Consider the following 20275-nt stretch of genomic DNA (forward strand, 5'->3'; position numbering starts at 1 on the left):
AAACGGAACTGCAGAGATATGTCTTGAACTTCATGAGAAAAAATGGAAAATGACCTGACCGATGATAAATAATTGCCACTAGTACTTTGATTTGGAGATAAGAATGAACAAGTTGAATTGAATTTCACAGGATATATTGCTGAATAATGGTAGTGGGGAACAAGGAATGTTACAATTTCCCCTCTAAGACCAGGACTATGAGATTATCATTAAATTCTCTTCCAATTTTAACATCCTATAGTTCAATTAATCTGACTTCTTTCATTTCCTAACTATGGATCAGTTTTCTAGGATAATAATACATGTCCCATCCCCCACAGAGTCTTTGTAAATAAAGTACTTGGAAATCTTTAAAGCCCTTATAGAAATGAGTAGTTATAATTTGATTATCTAATATCTTTTCTTGGCTCTAATTTTCCCTGATTGGGTTATTGCTGAGCTATAACTCTCCTTCCCCAGAAATATAATGATCTCTTTTCTTGCTTCTTTAAGCCAAATGGGAGAAACCTTTTGATCCTCTGGAAACCAAACAAAATGGTGACTTTTATGTCAGTCAGTCAGATGTGGTGAAAGTTTCCTACATGCACCAAAATGAAGAACATTTTTACTTCGTGGACAGGATGCTGAACTGCACCGTACTTCAGATGGACTACAGTCAAAATGCACTGGCTATTTTTGTCCTTCCTGATGAAGGTCAGATGAAGCCACTTGAGGACACTCTAATGTCAACAACTCTGAGGAGATGGAACCACTTGCTCCAGAAAGGGTAACCTCCTAAGGATGGAGCAGTTCCCATTAGGATCTAGATTCCAGTACTAGATGAGACACACTCTGGGAGGTGAAAACTAAGTGCCTGAGGGTTCATGCTTTCTATTCTGGTCAGACCAGTCTAGAATCACATTGGCTGATTTAATCACATAAATCAACCCCAGCTTTCAATCCTAAACAGATTTTGGGGAGACTTGGGTTCTAGTTCTGCCTTTGGCATTTACTAGCTCAGTGACCCTGAGAAAGCCAAAGTCACCTCATTTGTAAAATGAGAGTGCTTTATGTCATCTAAGATCCCTTTAGATATATGTTACTTTTTTCCCAGGAGGAAGGAACATAATAAACACAACCCTAAAAGAAGTATCAGATTATCTCCTTCAGATGGATTTAGAATCCAAGGACTTGAGTTCAAACCACATTCTGTCCCCTTCTATTTGATCTGTATTTTTTAAATTCTAGATTTTGTTTTAGTTATTCATTTATTTTTCATCTACCTATTAGATTGTCATTTCATTTTTTAACTTTACCTTCTATCTTAGAATCAGTAGTGTGTATTGGTTCCAAGGTATCAGAGTGTAGTAAGGGCTAGTCAATTATGTTTAAGTAACTTGACTAGGGTCACAGAGCCAGGAAGTGTCTGAGGTCAGATTTGAACCTAGGACCTCTCATATCTATTGGCTCTCAATCCACTGAGACACCAATTGTCCCATAGACTGTCATTTTTTTAAGTCAAGGAATATACAATTTCTTTCATTTTTCTATCCCTAAATGCCTACAATAGAGTCTTGCCCCAAGTAGGCACTCTTACTCAGTGTTTGCAATTATGCATGACTTCCACACCGAAACAGTATGACTCTAATGCATCTCTGGGAGAGTTTCAAAGAGTAGCTAAAACACAATGTGTCTTTAAGCACTCCTACTAGTCACCATTCCTCAAATGTACTGTCTTCTATTGGAATATAAGCTCTCCCTAGCACTCAGTACAGCATTTGCCACATAGTTTTTAATAAACATGCTTTTTATTAACTTATTCTCAAGTAGCTTATAGTCAAATCAGAATCTATGATATATGAAAGAACCAGAAAACAAAATAACACAGAAAATATCAATAAAGAATTTTGTAAGATCTGAGTCAGGAGAAGTATTTCCTGTTGGAGAAAATGTGAAACATCTCATGAAGGAAGTAGCACTTGAGCTGGACCTTCAGGAATAAATAGGAATTCCACAGACAATGTGAGGTCCCTTTATCAAATGGAGACAATCATCTCTTCCCTTCTTGATTCTTGGGAATATTATGAGGATCAAATGAAATCATGGATGGGAAGATGCTTTGTAAACTAGAAAGCATTCTTTAAAGTGTTATATCAATGTTGAATATTTAAAGAAAGAATAAGGTTAGGAAGAAGAGAGGGATGAGTTTGTGGAAACATGTCAGAACCTTCAAAAACTCATTGGAACCTCATCAAGAGCAAGAACAAGTTTATGGGCTTATCATTAAATTTTATTTGTTTGTTAAAAACAATATAGATAGTCAAGTTAACAAATTCACATGTTGGTCATTTCCAAAACTCTGTCATCTGCCTATTTAGCCTATCATAAAAGCCAGAGAACAAAGTATCCTCCATTTTGCATGTTACCAATTACACCTAGCTTGCCCCCTACTGCTTCTTTACTATGGAGTGATAAAGAATAGAGAGACCATTGGTCATTTAATGTACCCCTTCCCTCTCCACTCTGCCCTGCCCCACACTGTCCTTTCCCAAATTTCCCATCTTTGGCATCTCTAAATCAAAAAGGGATTTATCTGAGCAAGGAGATCTGCTTAGCATCTGTGCACACATCTGTTATTCCCAATAGTAGAAATCTCACTTCCTCTAGTAAGAGTCCCAACATCAGGAGTCTGGGTTAGGATAGGAGATCCTGTGAGATTGGAGAGCTGATCTCTGTTTCTCTCTCTTCTATAGGCAAGTGAATCTCTATGTTCCAAAATTTTCCATTTCTGCCTCATACAAGCTGGACACCATCCTTCCAAGAATGGGAATTCAAGATGCTTTCACTGACAAGGCAGATTTTTCTGGTGTCTCAGAGCATTACAAACTGAAGATTTCAAATGTGAGCTGACTAATTTATAATAGATTGATTTTCATAGGAATAACAAAGTTTTCTATATTAAAAATCAATTCTATTAGCCTAAGATGGGCAAGGTATGGCTAGACTGTTAATAGTTCCTATAAAAAAGACCATGGAGGTTTTATTGGGCAGGTATATGCTAAGTCAGCTTTAACTCGCCCAAAAGAGCCAACTTAAATTTTCAATTGGAGTATTTATATCTTGGAAATTTACCAACACTAAAAATTGCACCTTATTTATTATTTTGTTGATTTCTCAACTTAAAGAAAATGTTGAGAATGCAGATTAAAGCTAAATATATGTTATGTGTACATTTGGGGGGTTTTGGAGAGCTGGTTTTTAACAGTTACCAGCACAGGACTGGCTGCAAACCAACAAGTACTAATAGTATAACAAGGTGATAAGAAAGCTAACTCAATCTCACTTTGCACTAATAGAAGACTAATGTCCAGAATAGAGAGATTTTAGTCCTATTGATCTCTTAGCTCAAAAGAATACCCATGGACCATTTTGTTCAGTTTTAGAGACTTGTAGAAAAAATATTGACAGGCTGGAAGCTATTTAGAAAAGGGGGCTTCTCAGTATTTCAATCTTTTATATCTATATCTATGTCTGTATTTATATGGGGGGAGGGAGTTCTGAGTGTATTAAAAAGAAAATAGCATTTGGAATCAGAATTTGAATCTGAATCCTGACTGCTACTTATTACTTGTACTATAACTTTAGGTCAATCACTTACATAAGTCTTGGTTTAACAGAATCAGAGAATTTGAGAGTTGGAAAGGATCTCAGTGGCCATCTAGTCCCAATAATACTCACAAAATAAATGCTTAAACCAGCATAACCAAGAGATATTTTCCTTTGTCCTCAAAGGGTCATTCTTTAGCATCTTTCATCTCTCCTGAGCTTATTTACCATGAAGTATATTTTTGTCCCTAGGCTCCTATTCTATTATTCTCTGAGCCCTTTGAAATTTATTTTCTCATATCAGACAATATCTAGATTTAGTTCTCTTCTAGCAGAGACTCTAAGATAATATTGTTACTTCTCCCCAGATTTCCCATCATTTCCACCCCAGCAATCAGTTTCTCCCTCTTAGTGAGAAACAGATGCAAAACAGATTTTTCTCCCTACATTTGGTTTCTCTACCTTGAAAAGAAAGAAAAAAACACCTAGACAAGATGTTATTAGCATCTCTGCTTTTGATTGAGAAACTTCTAGCAAATGTCTGGACAATTTATGAAGTTTCTGAACAGGGCTTCTATCCAGGTGATCTTTAGCATGAGAAAATGAGAAAACTTCTTTCTTTCTCCATTTACTCGAATTTTATTATTTGTTTTCCCATTTATAAAATGAAAAAGACTAAAATAAATACCCTCTAAATTCCCACATTTTTCTAAACTCTATGATCTATTAAAAATTCACTCACTCTTAGCCATGCCCTTTGTTCTATATTCAGGATTTTTCTTAGAATCCAGACTTAGGTGGGACTTTAGAGATCATCTAGCCCCATCACCTCATTATACATGATGAGATGACTAAGGCCCATACAGGGGAAGTTGTTCACTACAGTTCACACAGTTGAGCAAAACGGAGATGTAAACTGAAGCAAAATTGTGCAGATGGGGATAGACAGTCAACTTGCAAGCAGGAAGAGCTAAGTCTAAATCCAGGTTTACATACTTAATAAATCCTAGCTATGTGACCCTGAGCAAGTCATTTAACCTTTCTATGCCTTGTTTTGTCTATAAAATGAGAAATTTGAACTCAGTGACCTCTATGGACCCTTATAGTTCTAAACTACTCAGATCCTCTGATTCAAATTCCAGTATTCTCTTTATATCCTTACTTTATTCCAATGTTTAGCTTATTTGTAAGATTGAGGAACCTCTTCATTGGATATTGCTGTTTGGTGGGGACATGGGGAAGTGGGAGGGGAGCTGTAATTAAACTGACATTGTAATATTTGCCTTTCCTTGATAGGTGTTTCATAAAGCTGTGTTAGAAGTTGGAGAAAAGGGAACTGAAGCTGCAGCCACCACAGAGATAAGGATAGAATTTCGGTCAGCTTTCGGTGATGATGGTGCTTTGATTGTCTTCAATAAGCCCTTTCTGATGCTAATTTTGGATAAAATGACCCGAGGCATTCTCTTTCTAGGAAAAGTGATGAAGCCAATGGATTCATAGCTGTGTAACTACTACTGGTGAACTACCTATCATTATTGAAGTGGAAAATAAATATATACAATGAACTAAAGGGACTGATGTGTATAGAGGCAAGAAAGTCTAGATGAAAAAGTATCATCTCACACATAGATAGCATTTTTGGTGTTGTGTCATTTCAATCATGTCTGACTCTCATATTTAAAATTAATACCTCTCAGTTCTTATTTTCCATAAAACTTATTAATAATCACTTGAGTAGATAAGAATAAATTTAAAGTCTTTTTCCTTACTCTAAGTTTGACCACGTGCAGCCCCCTCCTGGAAAAAATCTCTCTCACTCACCTGCCTCCTCCAGCCAAAGTTCTGTGCCAAAGACCCACATGGGTTCCACCCATGCCCTTTTATTTACATTCACTGATGCAGCACTGGAATGTAAAGAATGTTGACAAAATGGGTCAGCAATGCAAGAGGGGGAAGGGATGAACTTCCCTCCACACAATCCCCCGGTGATCCTTTGGGAGACTAGTCTCCCCAGTGGACCATTTACACATAACTATCTTATATCGCTAAAGATCTTCTAGCTAAAAGTACATACAATATTGTACTTTCTAAGAGGAAGCTGCAATAGTTAGAGATAAGAGGGAAATATGAGAAGAAAAATACAAAAACTGATTGATAGATGTATTGAAAAAATGTCAATTGGGGACAGTCCCCTTTGGCATAAGAGTTTACATTAAGAATAAGTATTTTCAACCCCCTTCAGTCCAGCTCATTATATCCCAAAGTTCATTGAAACAGTATGTAAGTTCTTCAGGCATCTTTACAGCGCCTTCTCCAAAAGAATCAACTTTCTTGATTCAGGATGTTGGCAATTTTCTTTTCCTGAAATTTCTCCAAAAGATTTTAAATCTTGGATTTTAGGATAATAACAAAATTCTGGCCCCCCTGAGGAGGGTGTTGACCAACACCAGAATCACTCCAGGATACATGGCTGAGTTATGAGGTATATGAAACAATTTTCAAAAGAAAAGCAACCCCCAAAAAAACCCAAATAAAAGAGCAAAAATTAAATTCTGTATAAAAATAATAAGTACAAAAATAATAAAAATAAAAATCTTATGTGTATAAAATTCTGAGTAAAAAAATAAGCCTGAAACAGCTCCTTGAATTATTAGCAAGGCCCAAGTAAAGTTGTTTATTTCCCACAAGTCTGTAGGATAATTGCAGCAATATAGCACTTTGCCAATTGGCAACCAGGACTACAAAATTTGCCAAACTATAAGAGAGAAGGGAATAGGTTTCACCAGCAAATGGGAAAAATAATTCCCTGGTCTGATTTTACCTTCACTGTTAGGGATAGGGGGAACCAGGATGATAGCCAAACTTCAGTACTTGACTGAGAATATTTCACAAGGAGTATGGTATGAGGAGTCCTGCATCTTAACATATTTCAAGCATCACAACCTTGAGTCTCACACTAGGTTCAAATCCTTTCATGTTGGCATAGAAGTTCAACAATCCTACCTGGATTGGTTTAGTCCTTTCTTGACCTTGTGCTACTTGGCACTGTATAGTGGCTCTTTTGTTCCCTTCTCCTGAAATCAGACACAATCATTAATCACAGTCCCATAACATTTATCAATAAATGGCAGGTTTCCATAGTCTAAAGCTTTTGGGTATGCATAGTTACTAGGGCTAATAGATACTGTAAACTTATCATTCAAGTCAGAAACATTAATATTGATTCCATGTACTTCAAGTACTACCAAGGATAGGAAAAAAGAAGAAAAAAATCAAATATCCTATTGCAAATATAAAGAAAAAATAATAAAAAATCATAATTTCATCATTCACATTCCATGTGACAATGTGTTAGTCAAGCAGAAGCACAAGACCAAGGCTGCTCATTCAAAAATGAGATTTACTTCCCTTTTAACTTGGCCAGAATCCACAGTAGGAGTGTACATTTTTTTACCAGGTAAAAGCCTTTTAAAAACAGTAGTACAACAACTAATACATATTCTAAGAAGTACCAAAATCCTCAAAATTATAAGAACCCATTTATGACAATAGCAAACAAACCCACTATCATTAGGATTCACATGAGTTTTTATAGTCACTTGCTGTATGACATTCAAAAACCTATGAATTCATGGATATTTGTCACAAGTTCTCCAGATCTAACCAATCTTTTAACCTTGACTGAGATATTTTTAACAAAGTCTATCATTACCATCATTCCAAAATGTGGCAGAGAAACCACAAAAACCTCTATACTGTTGATGAAAACCTTTTGGGTCTAAAACTATCACCAAGAATCTAGATTATTCTGGTGGAATGGTAGGGAATAAGCTGAAGAATTACAATTATAATAAACTCATTTCAAGACTACTAGGCTTCACAGGAAAAATCATTCCCACCTCCCAAATGAGATTATAACCCATCTCAGGGTAACTAAGACACTTGGGCACATCCCTCCCTTTTGGTATGAGACTGTAACAGTGTAACAGAACTGTATCCAATATGTCCCACTCATTTTCATGTGGAACCAAGGTCTAAAAAGTGAAAATCACTTCAGATGTGTCATCTATTACATTTTCAATAAATGCAGAGATGGGAAAACACAACAGTACTATTGCACTTTACTTAATTACAAATGGACCCTTACCCCTTGTACAAACAACTCAGAGGCAGATAAATGATCAGTCAAAGTTAGTGGTGCTCCCAGATATCTAAAATTCATTTCAGAAGACCCATTAAAATCAATTGAGATTTTTAGCTCTTTAAATTCTCCAAAGGTTACTGATACAGGTTGTATCTAGTTTGATGGAGTTTAGGCAATATGTGACCTTGATTGATCTGATGACAAACTCAGCATCCCTAAGGACTTATGGTTTTGCTAGGAAAAGGATTTTTGCAAGATGTTTAAGGACTTTTACAGTGATAAGTTATTTAGTCCAATCATAGGGGAGGTACAGATAAAGATAGTACAACAGAATATTTCAATTTTGATAACTTATGAAGTGGTTAACAGTAAATTACATACATCTTGTATTTAGCATTGTGTTACAAAGACTTCTTCATTATGGGGAGGGGAACAAACTTAAATAGTAAACATCAATAAGGCAATGGTGTCTGAAAAGGCTTAAAATTCATCTCCAGATTCTTTGAGGTCCCTTCCCCTCCCGAGTACCATCATTCATCTAAATTCCTTCATCCACACCTCTGGGGTCCCTCATACTGAGAGGGTTTCTCACAGAGTACAGATGTTTGGATGTGAGTTTTGATTTGCCTCATTCGAATTACTATTCCTCACATTTTCGTCATTATTCTTGAAGCTTCTATTCCTATATTCCTGATTTCTCTTCTTACAATTCATAATTACATGATCCACCTTTCCACAGAAAATAACATGTTAGTAGTTGTTTTGTGGATTCTTGTAAGGGAGATGTGACTTCTCTCTGCTTTGCCTTTCCAACTATTTCAGTTAATTCCTTTATTTCCTTCCTTAATGTTTCCATTAAATCAGTATTCTTTTTCTCCTTTTCTTTATGTCCCTCAAAAGTATAAACTGCCATGCTTTTTAATTCTTCGAGGTCAATATTAGGCCAGTTTGAACAGCTCATCATAAAATAATTCTTAACTACCTTACAACTTTATCACAAATTATATTCTGATTTGACTAATATCTCTTTCCCAAGAAATATCCAGTTCCATATACCTACCTCTCAGCTCAATAAACTTATTCAAAAATGGCAGGGGTTTTCATTATCTTCCTGCTTTAGATTTTCAAATTTAGTTCACATACCAGGCCTATCAGAACAACCTCTCATTGCTTTTAGTAATGCATTTCTAGCCTGACATAGGTGTAAGTAATCTTGCTCTGAATTTGGGTTCCATTTGGGATCTTCAGTTGGTCAACAAGTTATTCCCTCTCCCTGGGCCTGATTAACAAGAGAAAGAATTTTATTTCTTTGCCTTTCCATTAGCAAGGCCTGAAGCAAATCTTCCACATCAATCTACATGGGATTATATGTGTGGAAAATTCTTTCAACCTTATTTATGACCACCATGGGTTCATTTTCAAAAGAAGGAATTTTTCTTTGAATCTCTCAATGTCCTGTGGAGAGAAAGGTGGATGTCTAATGTTTACTATGTCTTGGCCTGTTTTCTGGATTTCAATGGAGTGGGTTGTATTGAGGCTAGTAGGGGAAGGGGGAGTGGTTAAATGGAAAGGGAGGGGGAGGCAGGGCAAAAAGATCAGGAGTGGGGTTGTGAGTTGGGGAGAAGAAGGGATAAGACTGGGAGGAGAGGAAATGGGGTGGGACTAGGGGCAGGGTGGAGAGGAATGGGGTGGGGCTGAGGGTCAGGAGGAGAGGAGTTATAGTAGAATGGGTGAGGTCGAGAGGAGTGAGATTGGTCAGGGGAATGAGAGTAGGGGGAAAGGATGGCCAAAAGAGTAATGATAGGGAGGGTTCAAGTATGGATAGGGAAGATGGGTGGGGACTGGGAAGTGAGAAGGAGGAAACTCTCGAGGGTATGAGTATGGTAAGTGAGGGTAGAGAGATATATTGGGAGGAAAATAGATGGGAGGAGTGGGGGATGAGTGAGGTCTGACAGGGAGAGATGCTAAATGGTCCAAGTCCTGGTTTGTGTGAGAAGAAGGAGAAACCTTCTCACGGTTCAGGTGGGATGATAGGGTATGTTTCTTGCTAGATCTAATCAAGGGTTCAGAAGGAGGAACTGAAGGAGTTAAATCAGAATGGTCTGGTTCCAAAGAAATAATGGTTTCCTCACTGGAGGGGATAGTTAATTTATCAACATGATATGCCCACAAGAACCAGTATATACATTCTTTGGAATATTTGTTTTTAATGGCTAACTTCAAATCTTTTAAGATGTTGAAGTCAAAGGATCCATACTTTGGCCAGGTAAAAGATTTGTCCATCCAGGCTCTGCAAAGTATTTTAGCTTTTTTGTCATCCAATTTTCCTTAGGAAGATTAGGATCACCCCCCAAAATAAAAAGTTTATGCAGGGGTGAATCTGGAGGAATATTTCCTGATTTCCCTTGATGTGTTGCAGTATTTCCCATCAGCTAGTTCCCATAAAGTGTCCAGAGTTACCTGTGGAAATATTGACAAAAAGGTTACAGGCCAGAGTCTAGGGTTCTCCTCACCAGCCCACATTCTTCCTTCTAATTCTAGACACTTTCTTTCCTATCAGCCAGTGGGCAGGATTCAGTGTTTCCTCACTCCCCTGATCTAACAATATAGTAAGGATTCTTTTATTAACACCTGCTGGTTTCCCCAGGATTACTCCTTCTTTCCCACTACTTCTGTGATCACTGTTCTGACTAATTATATGTTCCAAATAGGTGCCTTCAGCTGTAGGTTGTCTATTCCAGGGAAAGTAAGTGGGATTTAGGCAGATTCAATGTAAGAGATGACTGGAATGTTAGCTAGACTATCAGGACATGATACTAACAGAGATCAATATATTCATCTTGGTATCAGTTCCATCCTGACTGGTGAAGTCTAATGAGTAAATTATCCATCATCCTGCTGGATGTGGCCTAGGCAGAAAAAAAGAGGTTGAGTCTGGGTGTCTAGTCATTAGGTTATGTACTACTAAGTGTAACCTAGTGACCCCCTTTCCTCTACCCCCGATAATTGGGTCACCGAACAACCAAGATAATAGAAACTCATTCATGTAAAGAATGGAAGTGTTCAAAGAGTAGAATTATAGCCAAGTAGTCTCTCCAGTCAGAAAGGGATTGCCTGCTAACACTGGAGCACAGAATTTGTTTCAAGTATCTGTTCAATCAATCCACAATGTTTGCTGCATGAGGATCATATGAAGTGTAGGAAACATATCTTATCCCCTGATTTCAGGCCTACTATTAAGTCGTTAAGTCTGGGCTGCAGAAAATGTCCCTCTCTTTTCACTGGAAAATATAATCATGATAGCCAAAGCAAAGTGGATATATTATTTTTAAAGACTGAGATTGTAGCCTTTGCCTCAGAGTGTTCAACAGGTATCGCCACTGAATACTCTGAAAGAGTATCTACTACTATCAAGATATAATGTGGAATGGATCCTAAATAATTCACTTGCTAAGATCTAGCTAGCCTTATCTCCCAGAGGATTTTCCCTAGGAGTCCCCTTTCAACCTGGTGATAGAGTAGTCAGGAAGTACAACTAACTCTTACTTCTTTCAAAACTTCTTGGATACCAAGATAATAGAATGGAATACTCTCTGGTGAGCCCAATCCTGTATAGTGTGTTAATTCCTATGGATGGTTTATGCATGGATCCTTTGTGCTCCTCAGGCAATTTTTGTCATTTCATTTGGATTACTTGGAGAAGGGTCACCTTCAGTGGGCAGATACCAGAACGGAATATAGCTATCCTTTTTTCATTTAGTTATTATGCAAACCCACAGGAATGATCTCAATATTGAGTTGGACTTGATTTTCCAGTTTTTTTACTGCCATTGACAAAACCAAATGACAAAGCCATTGAACATGGCCCACAAGTCAGAATAAATGAATATCTTCTTTTCATTGTTCGATTTGAGGGAAAAAAAGCATTGCTCATAGCCTTGTCCATTGAACTGACTGAATATTACCATGAATTGCGCCAATTTCATATTGAGACATATTTATTCATTCATTCAAGAGGATCCATCAGTAAACCAGACCTCTATATCTACTAGAAGTTTGAACAATGAAGCTCCTCAAGTCCATAGTAGCATGAGCAATGTGTTAGCTTCAGGTATCTCTTCTCTAGTAGGTTGGCCTAAGCATATAGCTTACCCACCTTTCTAGACCTGGCCTTCACTTAGCTTTGAATGTACTTGTTCTATTTCATAGTCAATGCTTTCTATATTCATTCCACCAAGTAGGAGTAATGTATAGGTTGTTTGGGGAAGACTAGTACTTCTTGTATGAAGACTTGCTGAGTCATTTTCAGGATTGCTTTTCTTCTTTAACCTCTATCTGCTACCCATATCTCAAGTGTGGCTTCAAGAAGCTGTAGCATGTGCAGCAGCTACACCTCAGTAAACTGTCTTGATAGGCAGGTTAAACCAGGTTGAAGGTAATCGTAGTAGTAGTCTCTCAGAAGCCGAGAATGATGATTATCTTTATGCATTGCACAAAGATACTTGTGCATGAAGGAGATTTAAGTGGAAAAGTCGATGCACAGAGACAGTCCCACTCTCTCGGCGTTGGAAGCCTGGATCCATTGGCATGAAAAATTATTACATCTGGAGACTTCCTCAGCTGCATTGGGTGGCCATGTTGTCTTTTGTGCTCCACCATGCCCTAAGCACTCCACAGTGCTTTGCTGCATCGCCCTCTCAGCCGTTGAACCTTCTTATTGGTTTCTTCCATCTGTTCAGCTGAAGCAGTCTTCACATGCTGGGTGAGCAAAGCCCTGGTTCACCAGGGGTCGGCTACTCTCACAAGATTTAGTCGGCCTGTGGAAGTCTTTGCCCGGGGTGTGGCTGCTGCCTCATGCTAGCAGCTACTGGGAGCCACAAGTGAGAGCTGGGTGTCAGGTGAGGGTCAGAGGCTGGAGAGCTGCCCTAGGAGGGCACGACAAGCCCTCCATACCAGAGATACTACCCCTCTCTGAACACCCCATACACCTAAAAGGTCAAGCAACTTACAAAGGGCAAAGTTAGCAAAAAGATGTGAAATACTCAGAAGATATAATGTAATCAGAGAAGGTGATAACAAAAGAAGTTCACATGGTGAACTCTTTGAACTGAGTTCAGAGAGCTCCTTTTAAAAAGAAATTTCTCTTATGTCACCTCCCCTAAATTTTCACATCTAACAATCACAGTAGACATTTTCCCCAGGACTGTCCATTCTTAGTTCACATCTTCTTTTGAAGGTAATCAACAAACCTCAATCCCATCAGTGAGTTAAAGGGATGTCTACCTCAAGGATGTAAAAACTTCCTCCAGTGGAAGACATCAATGAGAACAATTTGTTCCAATGGTCATGAAAGTGGCAGAAACAGGTACAGTGCAGAATTGAGAACTTGGTTAGATATCAAAGAAACCAAGACCATCCACTATATCCCAAATCATCACCAGTTATTTTGACTTTTGTTTTGCCACTGGATCTTGGTGACTTTAGAAAAGGCAACTTTGCAGCTCTGCTTCACTTATATCTAATTTATGCATGAGTCAAAAGACATCACGCAGTGATGTCATTTTGGTCTTCATGTCTGAAGGATAACAACCAACCAACCTAGTGAGACTTGGTCTTGGTCAGAACCTAAGGGAGTATGGGGATATCAGGTCTCAAGATGACAAGAATGTACCTTGTCAGACTTTCTCAAGCAGGGAATAGCATCATGACAATAACTGTTTTTCTTTTTCTTTTTTTTTTTGAAACTTCACAAAGATTTTAATATTAAGGGGAGGAGGGAAGGTCTCAATTTGCTAAAGTAGCTATATATACATGTATAAGTTCACTAGCAACCATTGCCAAAGCATTTACTCTTGTGGAGAGTACTTTTGCACTTACAAAAATCCTAAAAGGCAAATATATCCATATAGAAATTAACAGGGAATAGAATTACAGTGACCAAACATCATGGAAAACACAGTCTGGTTGGCCCCAAATCTCTGTGTTTAACCCCACTGTGACTTTCCTACAAGAAAGTTTTTAGAGGATTCCAGAAATCTGTCATGATCTCTGTCATGATAAACCTCTCTTGGAATCACAACTCTCATATTTAGATAAGCCCAATAATTCATTAAAGATAGACATGTATCTACATTTAAGAAGTAATGCTGGCTTCTACATCCAACTGGTATACAGCCAGAGTCAGAGGGCCAAAGGAGGGAAAGTTCTAAGCATGCCTGAGTCAAAGAAGACAGTTTAGCCTGAGGTCTATTTTGGGCATTAATATATCTATATATCTATATCTATATATTAGGGCTTCATTACTCCTAATGGATTCAATTATTAAGTTTACATTCATAACTCCCAGATTTATATATCTAGGCTTAGTCTTTCTCCTCAACTCCATCCCTGAATCAGAAAGTGCCTATTAAACCTTTTAAACTGGATGTCCTATGGGCATTTTTGAGTGCAAAATGTCCAAAATAGACCTTATTATCTTTCCCCCCAAACCCACCCCTCCACTGTAGTGCCATTTCTGATGAGGGCACCATTACCATTCTAATCATCCATTTTTATAACCTTCAAGTCATTCCCAATTCCTCAGTCTACCTCACCCATATATCTACTCAGTCACCAAATCTTGTCAATCTTACCTTTATAACATCTTTTGCCTATACTCACATGACCTAATTCATGCCCTCATCACTTCTAACTTCGAATATCACAAAGCCCCTCTCCCTCTATATTCCATCCTATTTACATATATCAAAGTGATATTCTTTTTTTTTAATTTATTTATTTATTGAGTCAACTTAGAACATCATTCCTTGGTTACAAGAATCATATTATTTCCCTCCCTCCCCTCTCCCCAACCTTCCCATAGCTAATGCACAATTTTACTGGGTATTACATGTGTCCTTTATCAAAACCTATTTCCATGTTGTTGGTGTTTTGCATTAGGATGTTCATTTAGAGTCTCCATCCCCAATCATATTCCCCTAGACCCATTTAATCAAGCAGTTGTTTTACTTTGGTGTTTCTACTCTCACAGTTTTTCCTCTGGATGTGGATAGTGTTCTTTCTTGTAGATCCCTCTGGGTTGTTCAGGATCACTGCATTGCCACTAATGGAGAAGTCCATTACATTCGATTGTACCACAGTGTGTCAGTCTCTGTGTACAATGTTTTCCTAGTTCTGCTCCTCTCACTCTGCATCAATTCCTGGAGGTTGTTCCAGTCTCCATGGAATTCCTCCACTTTATTATTCCTTTGAGCACAATAGTATACCATCACCAACATATACCACAATTTGTTCAGCCATTCCCCAATTGAAGGGCATCTCCTCATTTTCCAATTTTTTGCCACCACAAAGAGTGCCGCTATGAATATTCTTGTACAAGTCTCAAAGTGATATTCTTAAAAGGAATATTTTACCATGTCACTCCCTTGTTCAATAAACTCCAAAGACTCCCTATTGATCAAATATAAACTATTTCTTTGACATTTAAATTGAATGGTCTTTTTTACATTCTGATTCCCACCTCTCTTTCTAGGCTTATTAATATATTATTCCTCTTTGAGGTCCCTTTAGTCCAGTCAACTTGACCTTCTTGATGTTCTTTACATACTACATTCAATCTCATCTACATACCTTTGCAACAGCTGACCCACTGACATATATTAAGGGTAAATTTTAGGACTGAGACTGAATATAATTTTAGTGTTCTCCAGGAATTTAAATTCTAAATCCCAATGAAATACTCAAGCCAGAATGGAAATTTATGATGGTTTATTTACAATAGAATGAAGAAATTAAGAATGAGGGATAGAGAGAGAAAGGAAAGATCTGTTCCGGCCTGATCTAAGCCAGGGGGAGTTCAGAGGCCTCAGCCAAGGGGCCTTCCCAGAAGATTAAATCTAGCTCGGCTTCCAGCCACAAAGTCTCCTTCAAGATGAGGGGCCTCCTTGGAGGCTGGTGCCTTCAGAAAGCCAGGGAAAGGGGAAAGCCTTGCACTCACCATGTGACAGTCTAAGGGAAGCAGTCTGAGGTCTCATGCTGCAGCTCCTCCAAGCCAAGTTCCACCATCAAACTCTCTCACAGGAAGTGATACAAAATATAAAGGCAGTTCTTTACATCACTTCCTGTGTCTCACATGTACGAATGGTGTCTTGAACTTCTCTTTGGACATCCCAGTGGGGGGGGGGTGTCAGTCAGTTGTTCTGATTTGTCACTTCCTAGCACATGTGGGTCATAGACCATTCTCCCCCATAGTTAATCCTTAAGTGGGGGTTTATACATTCCTGGTTGCTAAAATAAAGACTAAGCATGGTGGAGTAAATCTAGCATTCACACATACAACATATATATATAGGATAAATAGAAAGTGATTGTTTCTTAAAGGAGGCGGTCATTGCCCTTATAAATTAATAAATCCAGAATTTTAGAGACCTCTGAATCCCAGTTGTATTCCTTTGCTATAGATTCTTATATATTTGAGTAGAGTGGTTGATAGCTAGAGTTCTGTAGCTTTGATGGATGATGAGTCCAAGTGTACAGGCCTTTTCTTAGTCTGTTGGGCACCCTTCAATACAGCTTGTTGCTATTCACACTCAAAGCACACAACCCATCAAGTCACAGTTTAGAGGGGCCTCATAATGATTCACAAATGTGGGATAATCTTCTACCAGTAGCTGAGAGTACAATCAAATTGCAAGGTTCTTTCTTAATTGTTGGGAGCTTCCAGGTTGGACCTCATCAAATAAAGGATGTCCTTCTAGATCTCTTCCCATTACATCACCAGGTACTTGACTTGTTGGAAGTCTTTATATCATATTTGAATTAACAGCCCACCCATATTGTTCCAATTGGACCCTTAAAGTAAAATGGTACCCACTTTTGTCTCAGTTGTTCCCACTATAATAGTATCATCAATAAAGTGAAGGATAGTAATGTTAAAATGAGACTGGAGTTTAGACACTGTCTATCCCATCCATTGATAGCAAATGACTGAGATATTAAGCTATCCTTGAGTCAGAACAGTAAAGGTATACTACATTTTCTGCCAAGTCAAAACAAAATGAACTTGGTCTTCCTTCCCCTGGAACAACAGGAAAAATGAAAGGAAATTGGGCAAGTCTACAGAGGAATACTATTCATCAGGTGTGGCCATTAGAGTTTCAGGAATAGTTACTATGTCTAACAACAATGTTCACAATTTAGTTTAGCCTCTGATCATTTATAGTTGTCAAATACTATAGGCTTTTTTCACTGGCTACATCAACCCATTGAATTCATAGTCTAGAATGTGACTACAGCATCTAGCAGTCTTGTATGAAGTCAGTGATCTCTCCCCTCCACCTAGAATAATTTTATGTTGCTTGGGTTGTACCTCCTTGGTAGGAGAGAACAACTGAAGGGAGTTATAAACTATACTTGCCCCACATTAGTGCGAGGAAACTAGCAATGGTTGTGAATTATGGCTAGCCAGCATGACAGAGGTGTTCCTGTAAGACAGCTCAGAAAATCTATGCCATTATACATTCTATAATAGTAGCTGCTACTAGTACATCTCAGAGGTTAGACTATCTTTATAATTATAGCAGTCACTTGGACACCCCACAGTATAAGACTTGAACCAAAGCAACTGAAGGAATTTTTCTTGGACACCTTGGCACTACAGTCACTTGGGCTCCATTGTCTAGGAGTCTCAGAAACTATCTAATTTCCCTAACTGGCCATTCTGTCTTGGTCTATATATATTATCTATGATGCCCTGAGGAAACAGCTAGCCTAGGGAACCTGTCTCAGTAGTTTTGTTTGCCCATTTTGAAGGCTGTGAGGTCAAAACAGAAGGCAAATATCCAGGCAGGTGTCCCCTCTCCTGTTTCCTCACTTCCTACTACTAAGGTTATTCTTGTAAAGGAGACTCACCTCTTACTTCAATCTTTCTTTTGTCTACTACAAAACATTGCTATGTATCTTCCCTCCTCTGGTCACTGAAAGAGGAAGTGCCCTTCCAGACAGTGATTCCTGGATATTAAAAGAGCATTAATCAAAGGGACACATTTAAGTAACTCTGAAGTTATTGATGCATCAACCATGTCCCAGTTTATAATCACATCAACAGGGGAAGTTCATTGAAGCCATGGTTCTTGCATCAAGACAGTAATTGCTTCTTTGAGAGGGGACCACACCTTATTTGGATCAACTGAGGAAATTTCCCCAGTGTTACATGTTTGTCTGATAGCTGCATAAAGCCAACCTAATAGGGAAGTCTATCCCTGTGCTAGACCCTGGGTAGTTATTGTATTGAATCAGCAGAGTGTCAGTAGATAACCCCCTCCTAAGGCAATTCATTCACTTTCCACAATGGGGAATAGTTCAGGCACTTCTCAATCTACAAGCCTAACCATATAGGCTTCTAAAGATTCTCCAAGATTCCACTGGTGCCTATCTCTAATGCTAGCCAGCTCTCTTTCACTATACATCCATGCCTTTATCAGTAGCTTGCCTCTTTGAAAATGAAGAACAAGCAACATTTTGCAACTTCATGCTCGGAGTTATTGGGTAGATTCTGTCTGTGTTGTTATGAGTCTGCCCTTGTTGCTCCCTTCCCTTCCCAGGTAAAAGCTTCTGTCACTACAAGGAGGAGCCAAGGGATAGAAACCTTGGTTCTTTTGAGATTAATTTCTTCCTCCTGATGAATCTATCTTTCAAGAAACTGGGGTGGGAAGGGCAGTGTGAAGAACGAATTCTCTCAACCATTGGATGCCTAATCTCCTCGGTATTGGCCACTAGACTCCATGGGAAAGATTCTCATCCACCCAGAACTCCCTGTTTCCTTTCTCCAGAAGAAGTTAATTTCTTAAATGTGCTTTTCATTTCTACACCAGTTTGTAGTATAGAAGAGTCCAGATGAAAAGTGTCATCCCTATAAAAAAAAAAAACTCTACTGCTACTCACAAGGTAGGGGTAAACAGTTGCTAGCAAGGACAGTCTCTCTGGCTTCCATGCCCACAGTAGGCAGCATACAGAAAACAGTATTCACATTCCAGGTGGGAATGCTGAGATCCCTAGGTTTTGACCTTATATATCATTTAAGACAAAGTGCCAGTATGATACCCGTAAGAAGCTGCTGTCTTATTGCTGGTAGCACCAGTAAAATGAGGGCACCTTCTAAGTTACCTAATAAGGAGAAAGAAGTGGGAATGTAAAATAGGGTAGTAGGCAAATTAACTTTAACAGTACCATTCCAGCAAAAGACTATAAAAAGGAGTAGGGGAAGGCTTAGGGCTATACCAACAAAACCATTTTGTAACCTGTAAACATCAAAACAATTTTGTACTGGATGAGGACTAGAAGGTTTGATCAATGGAATAAATTAGGTATAGAATATACAGAAGCAAATGTTCCCAGGAACTTAGTATTTGATAAGCACAAACTTTCCAGGTATTGGGGCTATTTTTTCCCTTTTTTATCATTCAATGTTATTTTCAGTCCTAAATTTCCTCCCTTACACTGAGAAGGCAAGAAACAAAATTCAATTCAAATAGGTATATTCATGTAAAATAAATTTTCACAATAGCCATGTCCAGAAAAAAATCTCACAGAGTAAGATTCAAGTGTGACTCTATTATATAGTTTCCCTCTGCTCCTTCCATAGAGTAACCTAGGGACCTGGATATAGAGTACTATGGGGACAAAAGTTTTTATATTGCCAATATCTATATTAAAACTGGAAATTTCCTTGTTTTATTTATCAAATCCCAGAGGATTATTACTCATTGAACAAACATCAATTAATCAATCAAAAACCAATGAGCACCTATCATGTGTAAAGAACACTGAGTCAGGTGCTAAAGAAGATACAAAACTGAGAGAAGATATATAGTTCTTATATTCATGGAGCTTAAATTTTAGCAGAAAAATAAAACAGACATAGAGACTAAATAGATAATATTACATGATAAGCTCAAAATGCTTTGTAAGGCCCAGGGGGTAAATTCATTATCAAAGAGGTGATAAAGGATCTCCTCTTAAAGAAAATAACATCCACATTGGATGGATAGGGATTCAACAAACTGCTGAACAGAAAGTAACCAAACATTTAAATTTTCTACAGAGGACCACAGCCTTCTGTATGCTCATCAAGGAAGTTGGTAGCTCGGGAGATAGAAACAGGTGTCCAATGAGGAAGAAGCTAGGAGTGGGAATGCACAGTTCCTAGAAAAGGAACTGGAGGAGACTGAGTAGCCTATTTTTTTTAAAACATAGCTTTGAAAAAATAAGGGGAGGACTTCCGGTTAAGATGGCGGCTTAGAGAAAGCTGAAGTTCAGATCTCCCGAAAACCCTTCCCGACCGATCTCAAACTAGAAGCTCCTAATGCGCCGAAATTCAAAACGATCAACAGCACAGACCCTGGGAACCCTCCTCCTGGACCTGGACCCGGTTCAAAAGGTACGGCTCCCCTTAAAAGCCAGAACCCGAGATCCCTCGGACCTCAGGGGTAGGAGCGCAAAGTCCAAGGCTCCCGGAAGCGGCAGCCGCGCCGGGCTCAGAGAGCAGGG

The 20275-nt window shown here is 38.5% G+C and overlaps 1 protein-coding gene across 3 annotated transcripts in view; it reads left to right on the forward strand.

Moving 5' to 3' along the window:
* The window catches only part of LOC100024653 (thyroxine-binding globulin-like), a 30004-nt gene extending 22318 nt beyond the window's left edge, over positions 1-7686 (forward strand). For all 3 annotated transcript variants that reach the window (XM_001375816.4, XM_007473637.3, XM_056811324.1), the window contains exons 3-5: positions 493-766; positions 2733-2880; positions 4882-7686. In XM_001375816.4, coding sequence (XP_001375853.2) covers positions 493-766; positions 2733-2880; positions 4882-5085 — 626 coding nt within the window. In that variant the 3' untranslated portion in view covers positions 5086-7686. The remainder of the gene's footprint in view (positions 1-492; positions 767-2732; positions 2881-4881) is intronic.
* Positions 7687-20275: the final 12589 nt, after the last annotated feature.

The sequence above is a fragment of the Monodelphis domestica genome, chromosome 1, assembly GCF_027887165.1.
Source record: "Monodelphis domestica isolate mMonDom1 chromosome 1, mMonDom1.pri, whole genome shotgun sequence".
In the NCBI taxonomy this organism is placed as follows: domain Eukaryota; kingdom Metazoa; phylum Chordata; class Mammalia; order Didelphimorphia; family Didelphidae; genus Monodelphis; species Monodelphis domestica.